The following is a 15,308-nucleotide window of genomic DNA, read 5'->3' as shown; positions in this document are numbered from 1 at the left end:
ACCAATCCAAATCAAACTAGACAAATTTCGGTTTGGCTCGGTTTATATACCAAACGACAAAAACTACTAAAAACGGCGTCGGTTCAAATACCAAATTCCCATATAAGAAGAGGGGTCTATGGGGGGTTTTGATTCATACTCCTGAAAGAATGGGAAAGGTCAGAGGCGAAGTAGAAGAAGCAGAAGGTGAAGCTATTGAAGCTCTGGGTTCTCTCTTCAAGCTTACTCAAATCCATCTATGGTAATAAATAATCCTTTTTGACTTTTAAAAAATAAGATTAAGCTCTTTTGTTGACTTCTGATTCTCCTCTGTTTCAATTCCTCAGGGTCGATACAGATACTCCTCTCTTCCATCAACACAGTGGTGTAAGTGTGTTCTTTATAACTCTGTATTATGTTTCTGTGATTTCGATTCCAATTTTGGTTCTTTTTGTTGAATGCAGAACAAGAGTGTTGATGATACTTATGGAATTGCCAGTACGTCTTTACTTTTTAGGTTATATCTTCAAAGTTTTGATTTTTTAACTTTTTTCTGCTAAAGAACTTGAAAGTTGTTGAATTTGAATTTTGTTATAGACAATGGATTGATGAAAGAGATGAATGATCTTGGTCTTCCGGTTTCCTTTCGAACAAACAAGCAGGTACCTTTTCTTATCAACATTCATGGGTTTTAGTTAGTTTATTACATTCTCTGAGAATTCAACAACTTGTGTAGTGGAAGAACAGAACTAGAGGCTATCAAAAGAAAGGATTCAAGGATCGATTAGACGAAGAGGTTAATGTTATTCTCAAAGTAGAAGACACTTTGAATTTGGTGTCTGCTTTGAATGAGGAGGTTGAGAGTCCGTGTTTTGAGGAAGATTGTGTACAAGTAATTGAAGTGGAAGAAGAAAATCATGAAGTTGTTGTGGGGAGCTGTTTTTTGGGAAATGGAGATGGAGACTCAGTGTTGGCATCAGAGACAATAGATTCTCATGACTCTAGTGTATGGAAGGTCTACTGGGATTCGTTCTATGGACGAAGTTATTTTTACAATTTTAAGACACAAGAGTCAAAATGGGAGCCGCCACTTGGGATGGAGCATCTAGCTTATAGCGATGAAAGTCACAACTTGAGTGAATTGGTCATAGAGGTGATTGAGATTGATCTCTGCCTTTTCTATCTTTCTTGTCAAATTTTAGTTGATTTTGTTTATTTACTGTGTTATTGGTTCTTTTCTTTTTGGTATTAAACGACAACAAAGAAGCATCATGATGACTTGTCTGGAACTGTGCTTGGCGATGATGTTCCCTTTGACAAAGCTGACGATCTTGGTGGAGTTTGTCAAAGTCAACTTGAAGCAGAAGCCACAGAGGAAGTTAACAGGTATTAAAATTCAACAATATGTGGTTTTTCTTCCTTCTGGTTGTATTATAATGGCGTTAGGTTGTTGGACCCAAACTAAGTTAAACCAACTTTTAACAAAAGAATTAACAACCTTATCTTCTGCAATATAAATAGTCATTGATCAGAACTATGTTGATCTCATTAATATGTGTTAACTAAGCACTGATTAGCAACCTTGTGTGCCAATACTTGATATGACTACAAGCAGAGTTGTTTTGGCACAACTTTAAACGTTTAGAGTGTCTGTAATGGTCTTGTTTGAAGCTATTGATATAAAGCCGTATAACCTCGAACATTTAGCTATGTTACAATATTAAATGCCATAATTTTGAAACTACCGGTATGCTTAAAAAGTTTAACCTTTGATTTTCTGTGTTGTTGAGCCTCTTTAACAACAGTCTTCTAACATTTTTCTTGTTTCCAGTTTGATTGATACATACCAAGAAACTTCCATTGGAAATCAATCTTTGGATATTACTAGTCTTGGTGAAGAGGGAACCGGTGCATATGTTGTCAGTTCCGTTAGAAAGGCTAAGAAAGAGTCTAGAAGATCTCGAGCCAAAAAGAAATTACTCAATTCGTACACAGGTTTGCAACACTTATTGCATATATGTAGTTTTGAATTTTCACAGCTGCAGTTGTTCCGTCGTTAAAACCTTTTAGATTCTTCTGTAAACAGGGACTGAAATGAAAGGTGTTCCTGAAGAATATTCTCCAATCCTTGGCAAGTATTGGTGCCAAAGATACCTCCTCTTCTCCAGATTTGATGAAGGCATCAAGATGGATGAGGAAGGATGGTTTTCTGTCACTCCTGAACTTATAGCTAAACATCATGCCACACGCTGTAATGAAGGCATAGTCATTGACTGTTTTACAGGAGTTGGTGGAAATGCTATCCAGTTCGCATCAAGGTGAGTGGACATACACTTCTTGTACTGATGTTTTGTAGTTCTTAGTAGTAATTCACACGGTAGCAGGATCTAGTTTAACTAATGGAAGTAGCGTTTTGCACATTTTGGGCAATTTCCCTGACTTATTTTCTGCTGTGTTTTGCTTTTTTAGGAGTCACTATGTGATTGCAATTGATTTGGATCCAAAGAAACTTGATTTAGCAAAGCATAATGCTGCCATATATGGTGTTGCTGATAAAATCGACTTTGTGAAGGGAGACTTCTTTGACCTCGCACATAACTTGAAGGTTTTTTAATTCAACTCTTCTCAAATTTTCTGGTCATAGAGTAGCCATTGAAAAGAATTCAATTGTGCAGGCAGGCACTGTATTCCTATCGCCTCCTTGGGGAGGCCCTGATTATCTTAAAGCGAGCACGTATGATATGAAGACAATGTTGAGACCTCGTGACGGGTATGTCTCTCGTGTTGCAGAGATGCTCATATAACTCTTACTCTCTTTCCATGATAAGAAATATATCCTTACTGTTCTTGAATGATGCAGAGATGCTCTATTTAAGGCGGCCATGAACATTGCGTCAACAATCATTATGTTTCTTCCAAGAAATGTTGACATTAACCAACTAGCAGAGCTTGCCTTATCAACGTCTCCTCCATGGTCACTAGAGGCAAGTGTTTTTTTCTTATCACTTTCCTATATGGTCGATTATATATATGAGCATATTCTTTGGAATCTAGAAAGGAATTCCAAGAAATTGGATAGATTCTGATGCTTATTCATGATGACTTTCCATCAAATAAAACCGGTGATTTGTTTTCTGTTACATTGTTGAAAAAATTTGGTTATTTGCTTATCACAATGGAAACAAACCTTGCAAAATTTTCTTGTCTCTTAGTAACACTTGTTCTAATAGGCGAACTCAAATGTTTTCAGGTAGAAAAGAACTATTTAAATGGGAAGCTGAAGGCGGTAACAGCGTATTACGTCAGACAAGATGATTGTAAGAAGCTTAAAAGAAGACCACAGTAGGGAAAAGGTAGATGCAATCTGCGTTTGTGCTGGCTTGTTGAATCCAGGTGGATCAATATTGATTTATGATCATAGGCTATGCATTTGTATAGACAAAATGTGTTGTCTAAAGCAGTACAACAAAATACAATTGTTCAATTATATTTCTTACAACAAAGAGCAAAGTCCATCAGTTTCTACTAAGACAACGTGTGGAACAAAATCTAAATCCAAGCCGTATTAAAAATGTTTTGTATGGACATCGATTCTTGCAAAAGGAGCATATAGGTCGAGACATATGTTGATTGTTGGGCAGAACATCTACCTTTTTACCGTAGAAGATCCACGATGAAGCGGGCTTCATGTATAAGTCCCATCCAAGCAGACATATAATGTGTAGGGATACACAACAGTTCTCATCACAAGTATAAAACCGCTCTTTTGGATCTAATTTTCTCTCACAAACTTCACACCAATATGTCATGGTACTTGTTTCCTCTCCATAAGAAAGATTGAGCATATGCTTATCATGCTTGTACCTCACCTTTTGAGGTAAACTAACACATTCAAAACACAAAGAAAAGTCACACTCAAGGCAATTGAATGTTTCATTTGTGCGACAATAATTAAAATCTTTGCAAATCGAACAAATTCTCCGTTGCTCTCCTGGTTTGGATGTTAGGAATAAAGGATGCATATGACCTCCATTGACTAATGGCTCGGAAATTGTGGCGCACTGCACATGTAGCTGAAAATCACATCCTTCTTTACCACACTCATAGAAGAAACCAACTTTGCACAACCAAGAACAAACTGAACAATTATCCACAAGAAAGTCCACAACACCATCATATCCTCCCAACAAAGTGAGCATATGTGGATGTATCGGGTGATATAGTTTGCGAGAAAGTTTTGCATATGTTTCGTGTAGAATGAACTCACATTGCATACATGAGTAGAATTTACCATAATAGATTGGCATAATGCATGTTGAGAGACAATAATTCAGTAAGGAGTGATATGAGCTTGGACTCCGAATCTGAATCCATTTGAGTTGCCGAGAGAGATTGTTTTGGTTAATATGAGAATTTTGATTATGAATGCATTTGATATGTGTATGAATGCTAATGGTAATACAAATATGTATATATCAATAATTTTCCTCACATTTTTATTGATGGTGGCAAGCCGGCACGCCAGCTTATGCTCGACCCTAGGCCACTTTTGACATATGAAATTTAGTTCAACTCGCTACCGAGTTTGTTCTCATCATGCAAATTAATTTTATTGCAATTATGATTAGTCCAAATTTGTTTTTGGAAACCAAAATTATTTAAAATATTTTCTATATAAAGTAGAACATATTAAGAAAATATACTAAGATCATAAGTAATCTTAAATTCATTCATTTAAGCTCTTTGTTTTTTCTTGTGTGTTTTTTTTTCACTTACGAATAAAATTACAATGCAACCGTAAATAAAAACTTTATCCAATTAAATTAATGTTTAATAACTTAGATTTTTTTTTATAAACTTCAACACTCATTTTTTATTGGTTAATATATATACTAAATAGATTAAAAGTTTTTGATATATGTCAAAATCTATTTGATAAATTAACATATAATTGGGTTGTTTGGTTTTTGTTAGTTTTGTTGGATATACCCAAAAAAGTAGGAACTTGTTCAAATATGTTTTTGTTTTTGTATTTTGTCGATTTTTTTTTGTCTTTTTTCCTTTTGCTTTGTCAAGATAACTCTAAATTATAGATGTCAACAAAACTTATAAATAGTCAGATCCATAAATAAAGATTATAATGGAAAAAATCATTAGTATCGAAGATGAACGAGAATTAAGTATAGTTATATTTATGTAAAACGTTTAGGACAAGTTAATATTTAAAGTTTATTAGAGGGGTGTATTTAGTCTAGTATCTAGGATAATGTAAATTAAAGATGATAATACCTTAAGTGAAAATTGCATGGATTCATGGACATAATTAATTAAGTAATATTTGCCTCCAAATAATATATCGGCTGAGTTACTATAAAATACAAAAGTTGGTTTCTAGTCTTGGGTGTATTCAATCTAGTATTTTAAGTGATTTGTGTAAAATTCACAAATTATATACATTTGCTGAAAATATTAGTGAAGAATCCAATGTAGATGCGCAACGCTTTTATGATATGTTAGATGCTGCAAATCAACCAATCTAGGAGAGATGTAGAGAAGGGCTTTCTATGTTATCTTTCGCATCTAGGATGATGAAAATTAAAGTTGATAATACCTTAAGTGAAAATTGCATGGATTGATGGACATAATTAATTAAGTTATATTTGTCTCCAGATAATATATCGGCTGAGTTACAATAATATAAAAGTTGGTTTCTAGTCTTGGGTTAGCATCAGACATGATAGATGTATGCATTGCAGTTCCGCGGGAAGCCAAGATATCAGCCTATTGGGGGAAGAAACTACTACCAGTTTTGGGTTGGGAGTCTAATGAACTTTAGTGTAGGTTTTGAAAAAAGAAAAAGCGGATTTTAGTGTTAGGAGATTTTGATTTAAGGACTTTTGTGATAAAAGAGTAAAAAAATATTTTTCAAAGAAGTTAATTTTTTTTTGCTTGAAATGAACAAATAATAATTCTTTCTGTAATTACCTTGATTGGATTATAAAGTTAGCCGAATTTCAAAACATAGAAACATAAATAACAGTGTTCTTACGCTATTTTTACATTATAATTTTTGAATTATTTTGAATAAGTTCCTTTTTCTGTTTTTGAAATAAAAAAATGAATTTTTATTCATCTTACGACAGATTGCTTTAATTTATTTTTTTATTAAATTTAGTACATAAAAATAAATTTATGATAACGAAAATGTAACAAAGACAAAATATAAATATATTCGATCAAAATAGTATTAAAAACACACATATTTTAAGCAGTTTTAGAAATTGAGACACAGTGACTCCACACGTCATCCCTCTTCTTCAAGTATTGTGCTTCACGGCCAATTAAACTTCGTCTATCAGCAATATATTTAATGAGATTATCATGGCACATTTTTCCTTCTTGGACAAGGTCGTGGCAACAAGACTCAATGAGGGTTCCATTTCCAAAAACAACATAAATTATATTTAATGCACATTTAGGAGTGATTTTAACTAGACAAGTGTTCCATAATGATTTTGTTTCAGCTTCTTTGACAGAAAATACAGGAACAAACGCATACACCAAAGCTACAACAATGAATAGCGCAATAACATGGGAGCTTAGCTTAGCCATATTTTTTTGTATGCTTGGAATTTATCGACTTATTCTTAGTGTATGAAAAGAATGTAATGGACTATGTTTTTATTTATTTGATATTCTAGACATGAAGCTATGTAAATTATTTATAGGTGATTGAAAATCCAACGTAAGTAAAATAAATATTAGAAAATTAACTTCAGAAATAAATTAATTTTTTTAACCGCTTAATAAGTTAATAAACAAAATACGTTAAAATTTATCTTTTCAATCAATTTTTAGAAATATATATACAAAGTTAATGCAAGTAGTGATATCAACTTCAGCTTATAAACTTATGGATTAAAATTTAAAATTATATTCAAATTTGAAGCCAAATTATTAGAAATGAAGTTCAAAGTCTACATAGATAAGATGTTTTTGTAAAATAGCTACAAGGTTCAAATATTATGTACTCGAAATATATTTCATTATAGCGTTTAAAAGCCTTACTCATATTTTGTTTAATGATGTTAGCCATATTAGAGAGCAAATTTTGAACAATTGGTTTAATCAAAAAGTCTAATTAATGGGACTTGAATACGATATTTAAAAGAAAGGGATATGGTTTAGATCCATAACTAATAATTGTGCAAGACTTCCACCGGAAACTAAAGATATTATCTCTATCAATGGAAGTAATATTTCAAGGAACCCATACTTAAGTATAACTATTTGGAAAACATAGAATTTAAATCGAGAAAATACATTCAAAACAATGAAAAAGGTAGCAACGGATTGAACTCGACAAAAAAAAATGATTGATTGGACAATATTCTCAATGTTATGATAGCCTAGTTTTGGATTGGGAGTCTAATAAACTACTACCACAACTATATATTACATGAATCTAAAAGTAATATTTATATAAATATCAAAAATATAAATGATTCAATTTACTACAGAAACGGATTTGACAAGCCATTCAAACGTTCTTTTTAGTTTAGAATTGAACTTTAGTGTAGATTTTGAAAAAAGAAATAGCGGATTTTAGTGTTAGGAGATTTTGATTTAAGGACTTTTGTGATAAAAGAGTAAAAAATTATTTTTAAAAGAAGTTAATTTTTTTTTGCTTGAAATGAACAAACAATAATTTTTTCGTTTTCTGTAATTACCTTGATTGGATTATAAAGTTAGCCGAATTTCAAAACATATAAACATAAATAACAGTGTTCTTACGCTATTCTTACATTATAATTTTTGAATTATTTTGAATAAGTTCTTTTTTCTGTTTTTGAAATAAAAAAATGAAATTTTATTCATCTTACGACAGATTACTTTAATTTATTTATTTTATTAAATTTAGTACATAGAAATAAATTTATGATAACGAAAATGTTACAAAGAGAAAATATAAATATATTCGAACAAAATAGTATTAAAAGCACACATATTTTAAACAGTTTTAGAAATTGAGACACATTGATTCCACACGTCATCCCTTTTCTTCAAGTATTATGCTTCACGGCCAATTAAGCTTGGTCTGTCAGCAATATATTTAATGAGATTATCATGCCATACTTTCCCTTCTTGGACAAGATCGTGGCAACAAGACTCAATGAGAGTTCCATTTCCAAAAACAACATAAATTATATTTAATGCACATTTAGGAGTGATTTTAACTAGACAAGTGTTCCATAATGATTTTGCTTCAACTTCTTCGACAGAAAATACAGGAACAAACGCACACACCAAAGCTACAACAATGAATAGCGCAATAACATGGGAGCTTAGCCTAGCCATAATTTTCGTATGCTTGGAATTTACCGACTTATTCTTAGTGTATGAAAAGAATATAATGAAGTATGTTTTTTTAATTTGGTATTCTAGACATGAAACTATGTAAACTATTTATAGGTGAGTGAATATCCAACGTAAATAAAATAAATATTATAAAATTAACTTCAGAAATTAATGTGAATTTTTTAACCTCTTGAAAAGTTAATCAACAACGTACGTTAAAATTTATCTTTTCAATCAATTTTTAGAAATATATATACAAAATTAATGCAAGTAGTGATATCAACTTCAGCTTATAAATAATGGATTAAAATTTAAAATTATATTCAAATTTGAAGCCAAATTATTAGATATGAAGTTCAAACTCTACATAGTTAGGATTTTTTTGTAAAATAGCTACAAGGTTCAAATATTATGTACTCGAAATATATTTGATTATAGCGTTTAAAAGCCTTACTCATATTTTGTTCAATGATGTTAGCCATATTAGAGAGCAAATTTTGAACAATTGGTTTAATCAAAGAGTCTAATTAATGGGACTTGAATACGATATTTAAAAGAAAGGGATATGGTTTAGATCCATAACTAATAATTATGCAAGACTTCCACCGGAAACTAAAAATATTATCTCTATCAATGGAAGCAATATTTCAAGGAACACATACTAAAGTATAACTATTTGGAAAACATAGAATTTAAATCGAGAACATACATTCAAAACAATGAAAAAGGTAGCAACGGATTGAATTCGACAGAAAAAATGATTGATTGGACAATATTCTCAATGTTAAGATAGCCTAGTTTTGGGTTGGGAGTCTAATGAACTACTACCACAACTATATATTACATGAATCTAAAAGTAATATTTATATAAAGATCAAAAATATAAATGATTCAATTTACTACAGAAACGGATTTGACACACCCATTCAAACGTTCTTTTTAGTTTAGAAGTGACCTTTAGTGTAGATTTTGAAAAAAGAAAAAGCGGATTTTAGTGTTACGAGATTTTTATTGAAGGACTTTTGTGATAAAAGAGTAAAAAATTATTTTTTAAAGAAGTTAATTTTCTTTGCTTGAAATGAACAAACAATAATTCTTTCTGTAATTACCTTGATTGGATTATAAAGTTAGCCGAATTTCAAAACATAAAAACATAAATAACAGTGTTCTTACGCTATTCTTACATTATAATTTTTGAATTATTTTGAATAAGTTCCTTTTTCTGTTTTTGAAATAAAAAAAATGAAATTTTATTCATCTTACGACATATTGCTTTAATTTATTTTTATTAAATTTAGTACATAGAAATAAATTTATGATAACGAAAATGTTACAAAGACAAAAAATAAATATATTCGATCAAAATAGTGTTAAAAGCACACATATTTTAAGCAGTTTTAGAAATTGAGACACAGTGACTCCACACGTCATCCCTCTTCTTCAAGTATTGTGCTTCACGGCCAATTAAGCTTGGTCTGTCAGCAATATATTTAATGAGATTATCATGGCACACTTTTCCTTCTTGGACAAGGTCGTGGCAACAAGACTCAATGAGGGTTCCATTTCCAAAAACAACATAAATTATATTCAATGCACATTTAGGAGTGATTTTAACTAGACAAGTGTTCCATAATGATTTTGCTTCAGCTTCTTCGACAGAAAATACAGGAACAAACGCACACACCAAAGCTACAACAATGAATAGCGCAATAACATGGGAGCTTAGCCTAACCATAATTTTCGTATGCTTGGAATTTACCGACTTATTCTTAGTGTATGAAAATAATATAATGAAGTATGTTTTTTTAATTTGGTATTCTAGACATGAAACTATGTAAACTATTTATAGGTGAGTGAATATCCAACGTAAATAAAATAAATATTATAAAATTAACTTCTGAATTAATTTGAAATTTTTAACCTCTTGAAAAGTTAATCAAAAACGTTCGTTAATATTTATCTTTTCATTCAATTTTTAGAAATATATATACAAAATTAATGCAAGTAGTGATATCAACTTCAGCTTATAAACTTATGGATTAAAATTTAAAATTATATTCAAATTTGAAGCCAAATTATTAGATATGAAGTTCAAAGTCTATATAGATAAGATTTTTTTCTGTAAAATAGCTACAAGGTTCAAATATTATGTACTCGAAATATATTTCATTATAGCGTTAAAAATCCTTACTCATATTTTGGTTAATGATGTTAGCCATATTAGAGAGCAAATTTTGAACAATTGGTTTAATCAAAAAGTCTAATTAATGGGACTTGAATACGATATTTAAAAGAAAGGGATATGGTTTAGATCCATAACTAATAATTATGCAAGACTTCCATCGGAAACTAAAGATATTATCTCTATCAATGGAAGCAATATTTCAAAGAACCCATACTAAAGTATAACTATTTGGAAAACATAGAATTTAAAACGAGAAAATACATTCAAAACAATGAAAAAGGTAGCAAAGGATTGAACTCGACATAAAAAAATGATTGATTGGACAATATACACGATGTTAAGATAGCCTAGTTTTGGGTTGGCAGTCTAATGAACTACTACCACAACTATATATTACATGAATCTAAAAGTAATATTTATATAAAGATCAAAAATATAAATGATTCAATTTACTACAGAAACGGATTTGACACACCCATTCAAACGTTCTTTTTAGTTTAGAACTGAACTTTAGTGTAGATTTTGAAAAAAGAAAAAGCGGATTTTAGCGTTAGGAGATTTTGATTGAAGGACTTTTGTGATAAAAAAGTAAAAAATTATTTTTAAAAGAAGTAATTTTTTTTTCTTGAAATGAACAAACAATAATTCTTTCTGTAATTACCTTGATTGGATTATAAAGTTAGCCGAATTTCAAAACATAGAAGCATAAATAACAGTGTTCTTACGCTATTCTTACATTATAATTTTTGAATTATTTTGAATAAGTTCCTTTTTATGTTTTTGAAATAAAAAAAAACTGAAATTTTATTCATCTTACGACAGATTGCTTTAATTTATTTTTTATTAAATTTAGTACATAGAAATAAATTTATGATAACGAAAATGTTACAAAGACAAAATATAAATATATTCGATCAAAATAGTATCAAAAACACACATATTTTAAGCAGTTTTAGAAATTGAGACACAGTGATTCCACACGTCATCCCTCTTCTTCAAGTATTGTGCTTTGCGGCCAATTAAGCTTGGTCTGTCAGCAATATATTTAATGAGATTATCATGGCACACTTTTCCTTCTTGGACAAGATCGTAGCAACAAGATTCAATGAGGGTTCCATTTCCAAAAACAACATAAATTATATTCAATGCACATTTAGGAGTGATTTTAACTAGACAAGTGTTCCATAATGATTTTGCTTCAGCTTCTTCGACAGAAAATACAGGAACAAACGCACACACCAAAGCTACAACAATGAATAGCGCAATAACATGGGAGCTTAACCTAGCCATAATTTTCGTATCCTTGGAATTTACCGACTTATTCTTAGTGTATGAAAAGAATATAATGAAGTATGTTTTTTTTTAATTTGGTATTCTAGACATGAAACTATGTAAACTATTTATAGGTGAGTGAATATCCAACGTAAATAAAATAAATATTATAAAATTAACTTCTGAAATTAATGTGAATTTTTTAACCTCTTGAAAAGTTAATCAACAACGTACGTTAAAATTTATCTTTTCAATCAATTTTTAGAAATATATATACAAAATTAATGCAAGTAGTGATATCAACTTCAGCTTATAAACTTATGGATTAAAATTTAAAATTATATTCAAATTTGAAGCCAAATTATTAGATATGAAGTTCAAAGTCTATATAGATAAGATTTTTTTTTGTAAAATAGCTACAAGGTTCAAATATTATGTACTCGAAATATATTTCATTATAGCGTTAAAAATCCTTACTCATATTTTGGTTAATGATGTTAGCCATATTAGAGAGCAAATTTTGAACAATTGGTTTAATCAAAAAGTCTAATTAATGGGACTTGAATACGATATTTAAAAGAAAGGGATATGGTTTAGATCCATAACTAATAATTATGCAAGACTTCCATCGGAAACTAAAGATATTATCTCTATCAATGGAAGCAATATTTCAAAGAACCCATACTAAAGTATAACTATTTGGAAAACATAGAATTTAAAACGAGAAAATACATTCAAAAAAATGAAAAAGGTAGCAAAGGATTGAACTCGACATAAAAAAAATGATTGATTGGACAATATACACGATGTTAAGATAGCCTAGTTTTGGGTTGGCAGTCTAATGAACTACTACCACAACTATATATTACATGAATCTAAAAGTAATATTTATATAAAGATCAAAAATATAAATGATTCAATTTACTACAGAAACGGATTTGACACACCCATTCAAAGGTTCTTTTTAGTTTAGAACTGAACTTTAGTGTAGATTTTAAAAAAAGAAAAAGCGGATTTTAGTGTTAGGAGATTTTGATTGAAGGACTTTTGTGATAAAAAGGTAAAAAATTATTTTTAAAAGAAGTTATTTTTTTTTTCTTGAAATGAACAAACAATAATTCTTTCTGTAATTACCTTGATTGGATTATAAAGTTAGCCGAATTTCAAAACATAGAAGCATAAATAACAGTGTTCTTACGCTATTCTTACATTATAATTTTTGAATTATTTTGAATAAGTTCCTTTTTATGTTTTTGAAATAAAAAAAAACTGAAATTTTATTCATCTTACGACAGATTGCTTTAATTTATTTTTTATTAAATTTAGTACATAGAAATAAATTTATGATAACGAAAATGTTACAAAGACAAAATATAAATATATTCGATCAAAATAGTATCAAAAACACACATATTTTAAGCAGTTTTAGAAATTGAGACACAGTGATTCCACACGTCATCCCTCTTCTTCAAGTATTGTGCTTTGCGGCCAATTAAGCTTGGTCTGTCAGCAATATATTTAATGAGATTATCATGGCACACTTTTCCTTCTTGGACAAGATAGTAGCAACAAGATTCAATGAGGGTTCCATTTCCAAAAACAACATAAATTATATTCAATGCACATTTAGGAGTGATTTTAACTAGACAAGTGTTCCATAATGATTTTGCTTCAGCTTCTTCGACAGAAAATACAGGAACAAACGCACACACCAAAGCTACAACAATGAATAGCGCAATAACATGGGAGCTTAACCTAGCCATAATTTTCGTATCCTTGGAATTTACCGACTTATTCTTAGTGTATGAAAAGAATATAATGAAGTATGTTTTTTTTTAATTTGGTATTCTAGACATGAAACTATGTAAACTATTTATAGGTGAGTGAATATCCAACGTAAATAAAATAAATATTATAAAATTAACTTCTGAAATTAATGTGAATTTTTTAACCTCTTGAAAAGTTAATCAACAACGTACGTTAAAATTTATCTTTTCAATCAATTTTTAGAAATATATATACAAAATTAATGCAAGTAGTGATATCAACTTCAGCTTATAAACTTATGGATTAAAATTTAAAATTATATTCAAATTTGAAGCCAAATTATTAGATATGAAGTTCAAAGTCTATATAGATAAGATTTTTTTTTGTAAAATAGCTACAAGGTTCAAATATTATGTACTCGAAATATATTTCATTATAGCGTTAAAAATCCTTACTCATATTTTGGTTAATGATGTTAGCCATATTAGAGAGCAAATTTTGAACAATTGGTTTAATCAAAAAGTCTAATTAATGGGACTTGAATACGATATTTAAAAGAAAGGGATATGGTTTAGATCCATAACTAATAATTATGCAAGACTTCCATCGGAAACTAAAGATATTATCTCTATCAATGGAAGCAATATTTCAAAGAACCCATACTAAAGTATAACTATTTGGAAAACATAGAATTTAAAACGAGAAAATACATTCAAAAAAATGAAAAAGGTAGCAAAGGATTGAACTCGACATAAAAAAAATGATTGATTGGACAATATACACGATGTTAAGATAGCCTAGTTTTGGGTTGGCAGTCTAATGAACTACTACCACAACTATATATTACATGAATCTAAAAGTAATATTTATATAAAGATCAAAAATATAAATGATTCAATTTACTACAGAAACGGGTTTGACACACCCATTCAAACGTTCTTTTTAGTTTAGAATTGACCTTTAGTGTAGATTTTGAAAAAAGAAAAAGCGGATTTTAGTGTTAGGAGATTTTGATTGAAGGATTTTTGTGATAAAAGAGTAAAAAATAATTTTTTAAAGAATTTATTTTTCTTTGCTTGAAATGAACAAACAATAATTCTTTCTGTAATTACCTTGATTGGATTATAAAGTTAGCCGAATTTCAAAACATAGAAACATAAATAACAGTGTTCTTACGCTATTCTTACATTATAATTTTTGAATTATTTTGAATAAGTTCTTTTTTCTGTTTTTGAAATTTAAAAATGAAATTTTATTCATCTTACGACAGATTGCTTTAATTAAATTTTTTATTAAATTTAGTACATAAAAATAAATTATGATAACGAAAATGTTACAAAGACAAAATTTAAATTTATTCGATCAAAATAGTATTAAAAGCACACATATTTTAAGCAGTTTTAGAAATTGAGACACAATGACTCCACACGTCATCCCTCTTCTTCAAGTATTGTGCTTCAAGGCCAATTAAGCTTGGTCTGTCAGCAATATATTTAATGAGATTATCATGGCACACTTTTCCTTCTTGGACAAGATCGTGGCAACAAGACTCAATGAGGGTTCCATTTCAAAAACAACATAAATTATATTCAATTCAAATTTAGGAGTGATTTTAACTAGACAAGTGTTTCATAATGATTTTGCTTCAGCTTCTTCGACAAAAAATACAGGAACAAACGCACACACCAAAGCTACAACAGTGAATAGCGCAATAACATGGGAGCTTAGCCTAGCTATAATTTTCGTA

The 15,308-nt window shown here is 29.7% G+C and overlaps 5 protein-coding genes and 4 pseudogenes across 9 annotated transcripts; 2 read left to right on the top strand and 7 right to left on the bottom strand.

Annotated features, from left to right (window-relative positions):
* Positions 1-132: 132 nt before the first annotated feature.
* On the top strand, positions 133-3,637 carry AT1G45231 (S-adenosyl-L-methionine-dependent methyltransferases superfamily protein). The gene is made up of 12 exons (NM_202249.3): positions 133-241; positions 327-366; positions 444-477; positions 577-641; positions 716-1,132; positions 1,244-1,365; positions 1,811-1,974; positions 2,066-2,297; positions 2,449-2,584; positions 2,655-2,749; positions 2,840-2,963; positions 3,230-3,637. Exons 1-12 carry the CDS (start codon positions 150-152, stop codon positions 3,323-3,325), a joined length of 1,617 nt encoding a protein of 538 aa, NP_973978.2. The 5' UTR covers positions 133-149; the 3' UTR covers positions 3,326-3,637.
* AT1G45243 (Cysteine/Histidine-rich C1 domain family protein) lies at positions 3,495-4,286 on the bottom strand (the record flags this gene model as incomplete). The annotated part of the gene is made up of 1 exon (NM_202248.1): positions 3,495-4,286. One exon carries the CDS (start codon positions 4,284-4,286, stop codon positions 3,495-3,497), a length of 792 nt encoding a protein of 263 aa, NP_973977.1.
* A 1,155-nt stretch (positions 4,287-5,441) lies between these two features.
* Positions 5,442-5,729, top strand: AT1G45256 (annotated as a pseudogene; the record flags this gene model as incomplete). The annotated part of the gene is made up of 1 exon: positions 5,442-5,729.
* Positions 5,730-6,209: 480 nt separating this feature from the next.
* On the bottom strand, positions 6,210-6,653 carry AT1G45227 (annotated as a pseudogene). The gene has a single exon.
* A 1,336-nt stretch (positions 6,654-7,989) lies between these two features.
* On the bottom strand, positions 7,990-8,406 carry AT1G45225 (annotated as a pseudogene). Its single transcript has one exon.
* Positions 8,407-9,572: 1,166 nt separating this feature from the next.
* Positions 9,573-10,152, bottom strand: AT1G45223 (ECA1 gametogenesis family protein (DUF784)). The gene has a single exon (NM_001084214.2). It carries the CDS (start codon positions 10,070-10,072, stop codon positions 9,725-9,727), a length of 348 nt encoding a protein of 115 aa, NP_001077683.1. The 5' UTR covers positions 10,073-10,152; the 3' UTR covers positions 9,573-9,724.
* Positions 10,153-11,331: 1,179 nt separating this feature from the next.
* On the bottom strand, positions 11,332-11,896 carry AT1G45221 (Bifunctional inhibitor/lipid-transfer protein/seed storage 2S albumin superfamily protein). The gene has a single exon (NM_001084213.2). The coding sequence runs from the start codon at positions 11,810-11,812 to the stop codon at positions 11,465-11,467; it is 348 nt and encodes a 115-aa protein (NP_001077682.1). The 5' UTR covers positions 11,813-11,896; the 3' UTR covers positions 11,332-11,464.
* A 1,196-nt stretch (positions 11,897-13,092) lies between these two features.
* Positions 13,093-13,641, bottom strand: AT1G45215 (ECA1 gametogenesis family protein (DUF784)). The gene has a single exon (NM_001084212.3). The coding sequence runs from the start codon at positions 13,555-13,557 to the stop codon at positions 13,210-13,212; it is 348 nt and encodes a 115-aa protein (NP_001077681.1). The 5' UTR covers positions 13,558-13,641; the 3' UTR covers positions 13,093-13,209.
* A 1,310-nt stretch (positions 13,642-14,951) lies between these two features.
* AT1G45211 lies at positions 14,952-15,279 on the bottom strand (annotated as a pseudogene). The gene has a single exon.
* Between the last annotated feature and the right edge of the window lie 29 nt (positions 15,280-15,308).

The sequence above is a fragment of the Arabidopsis thaliana genome (assembly GCF_000001735.4).
Source record: "Arabidopsis thaliana chromosome 1 sequence".
Classification (NCBI taxonomy): Eukaryota; Viridiplantae; Streptophyta; class Magnoliopsida; order Brassicales; family Brassicaceae; genus Arabidopsis; species Arabidopsis thaliana.
Note: the sequence above shows the minus strand (reverse complement) of the source record. Positions and strands in the feature narration are given on the sequence as shown.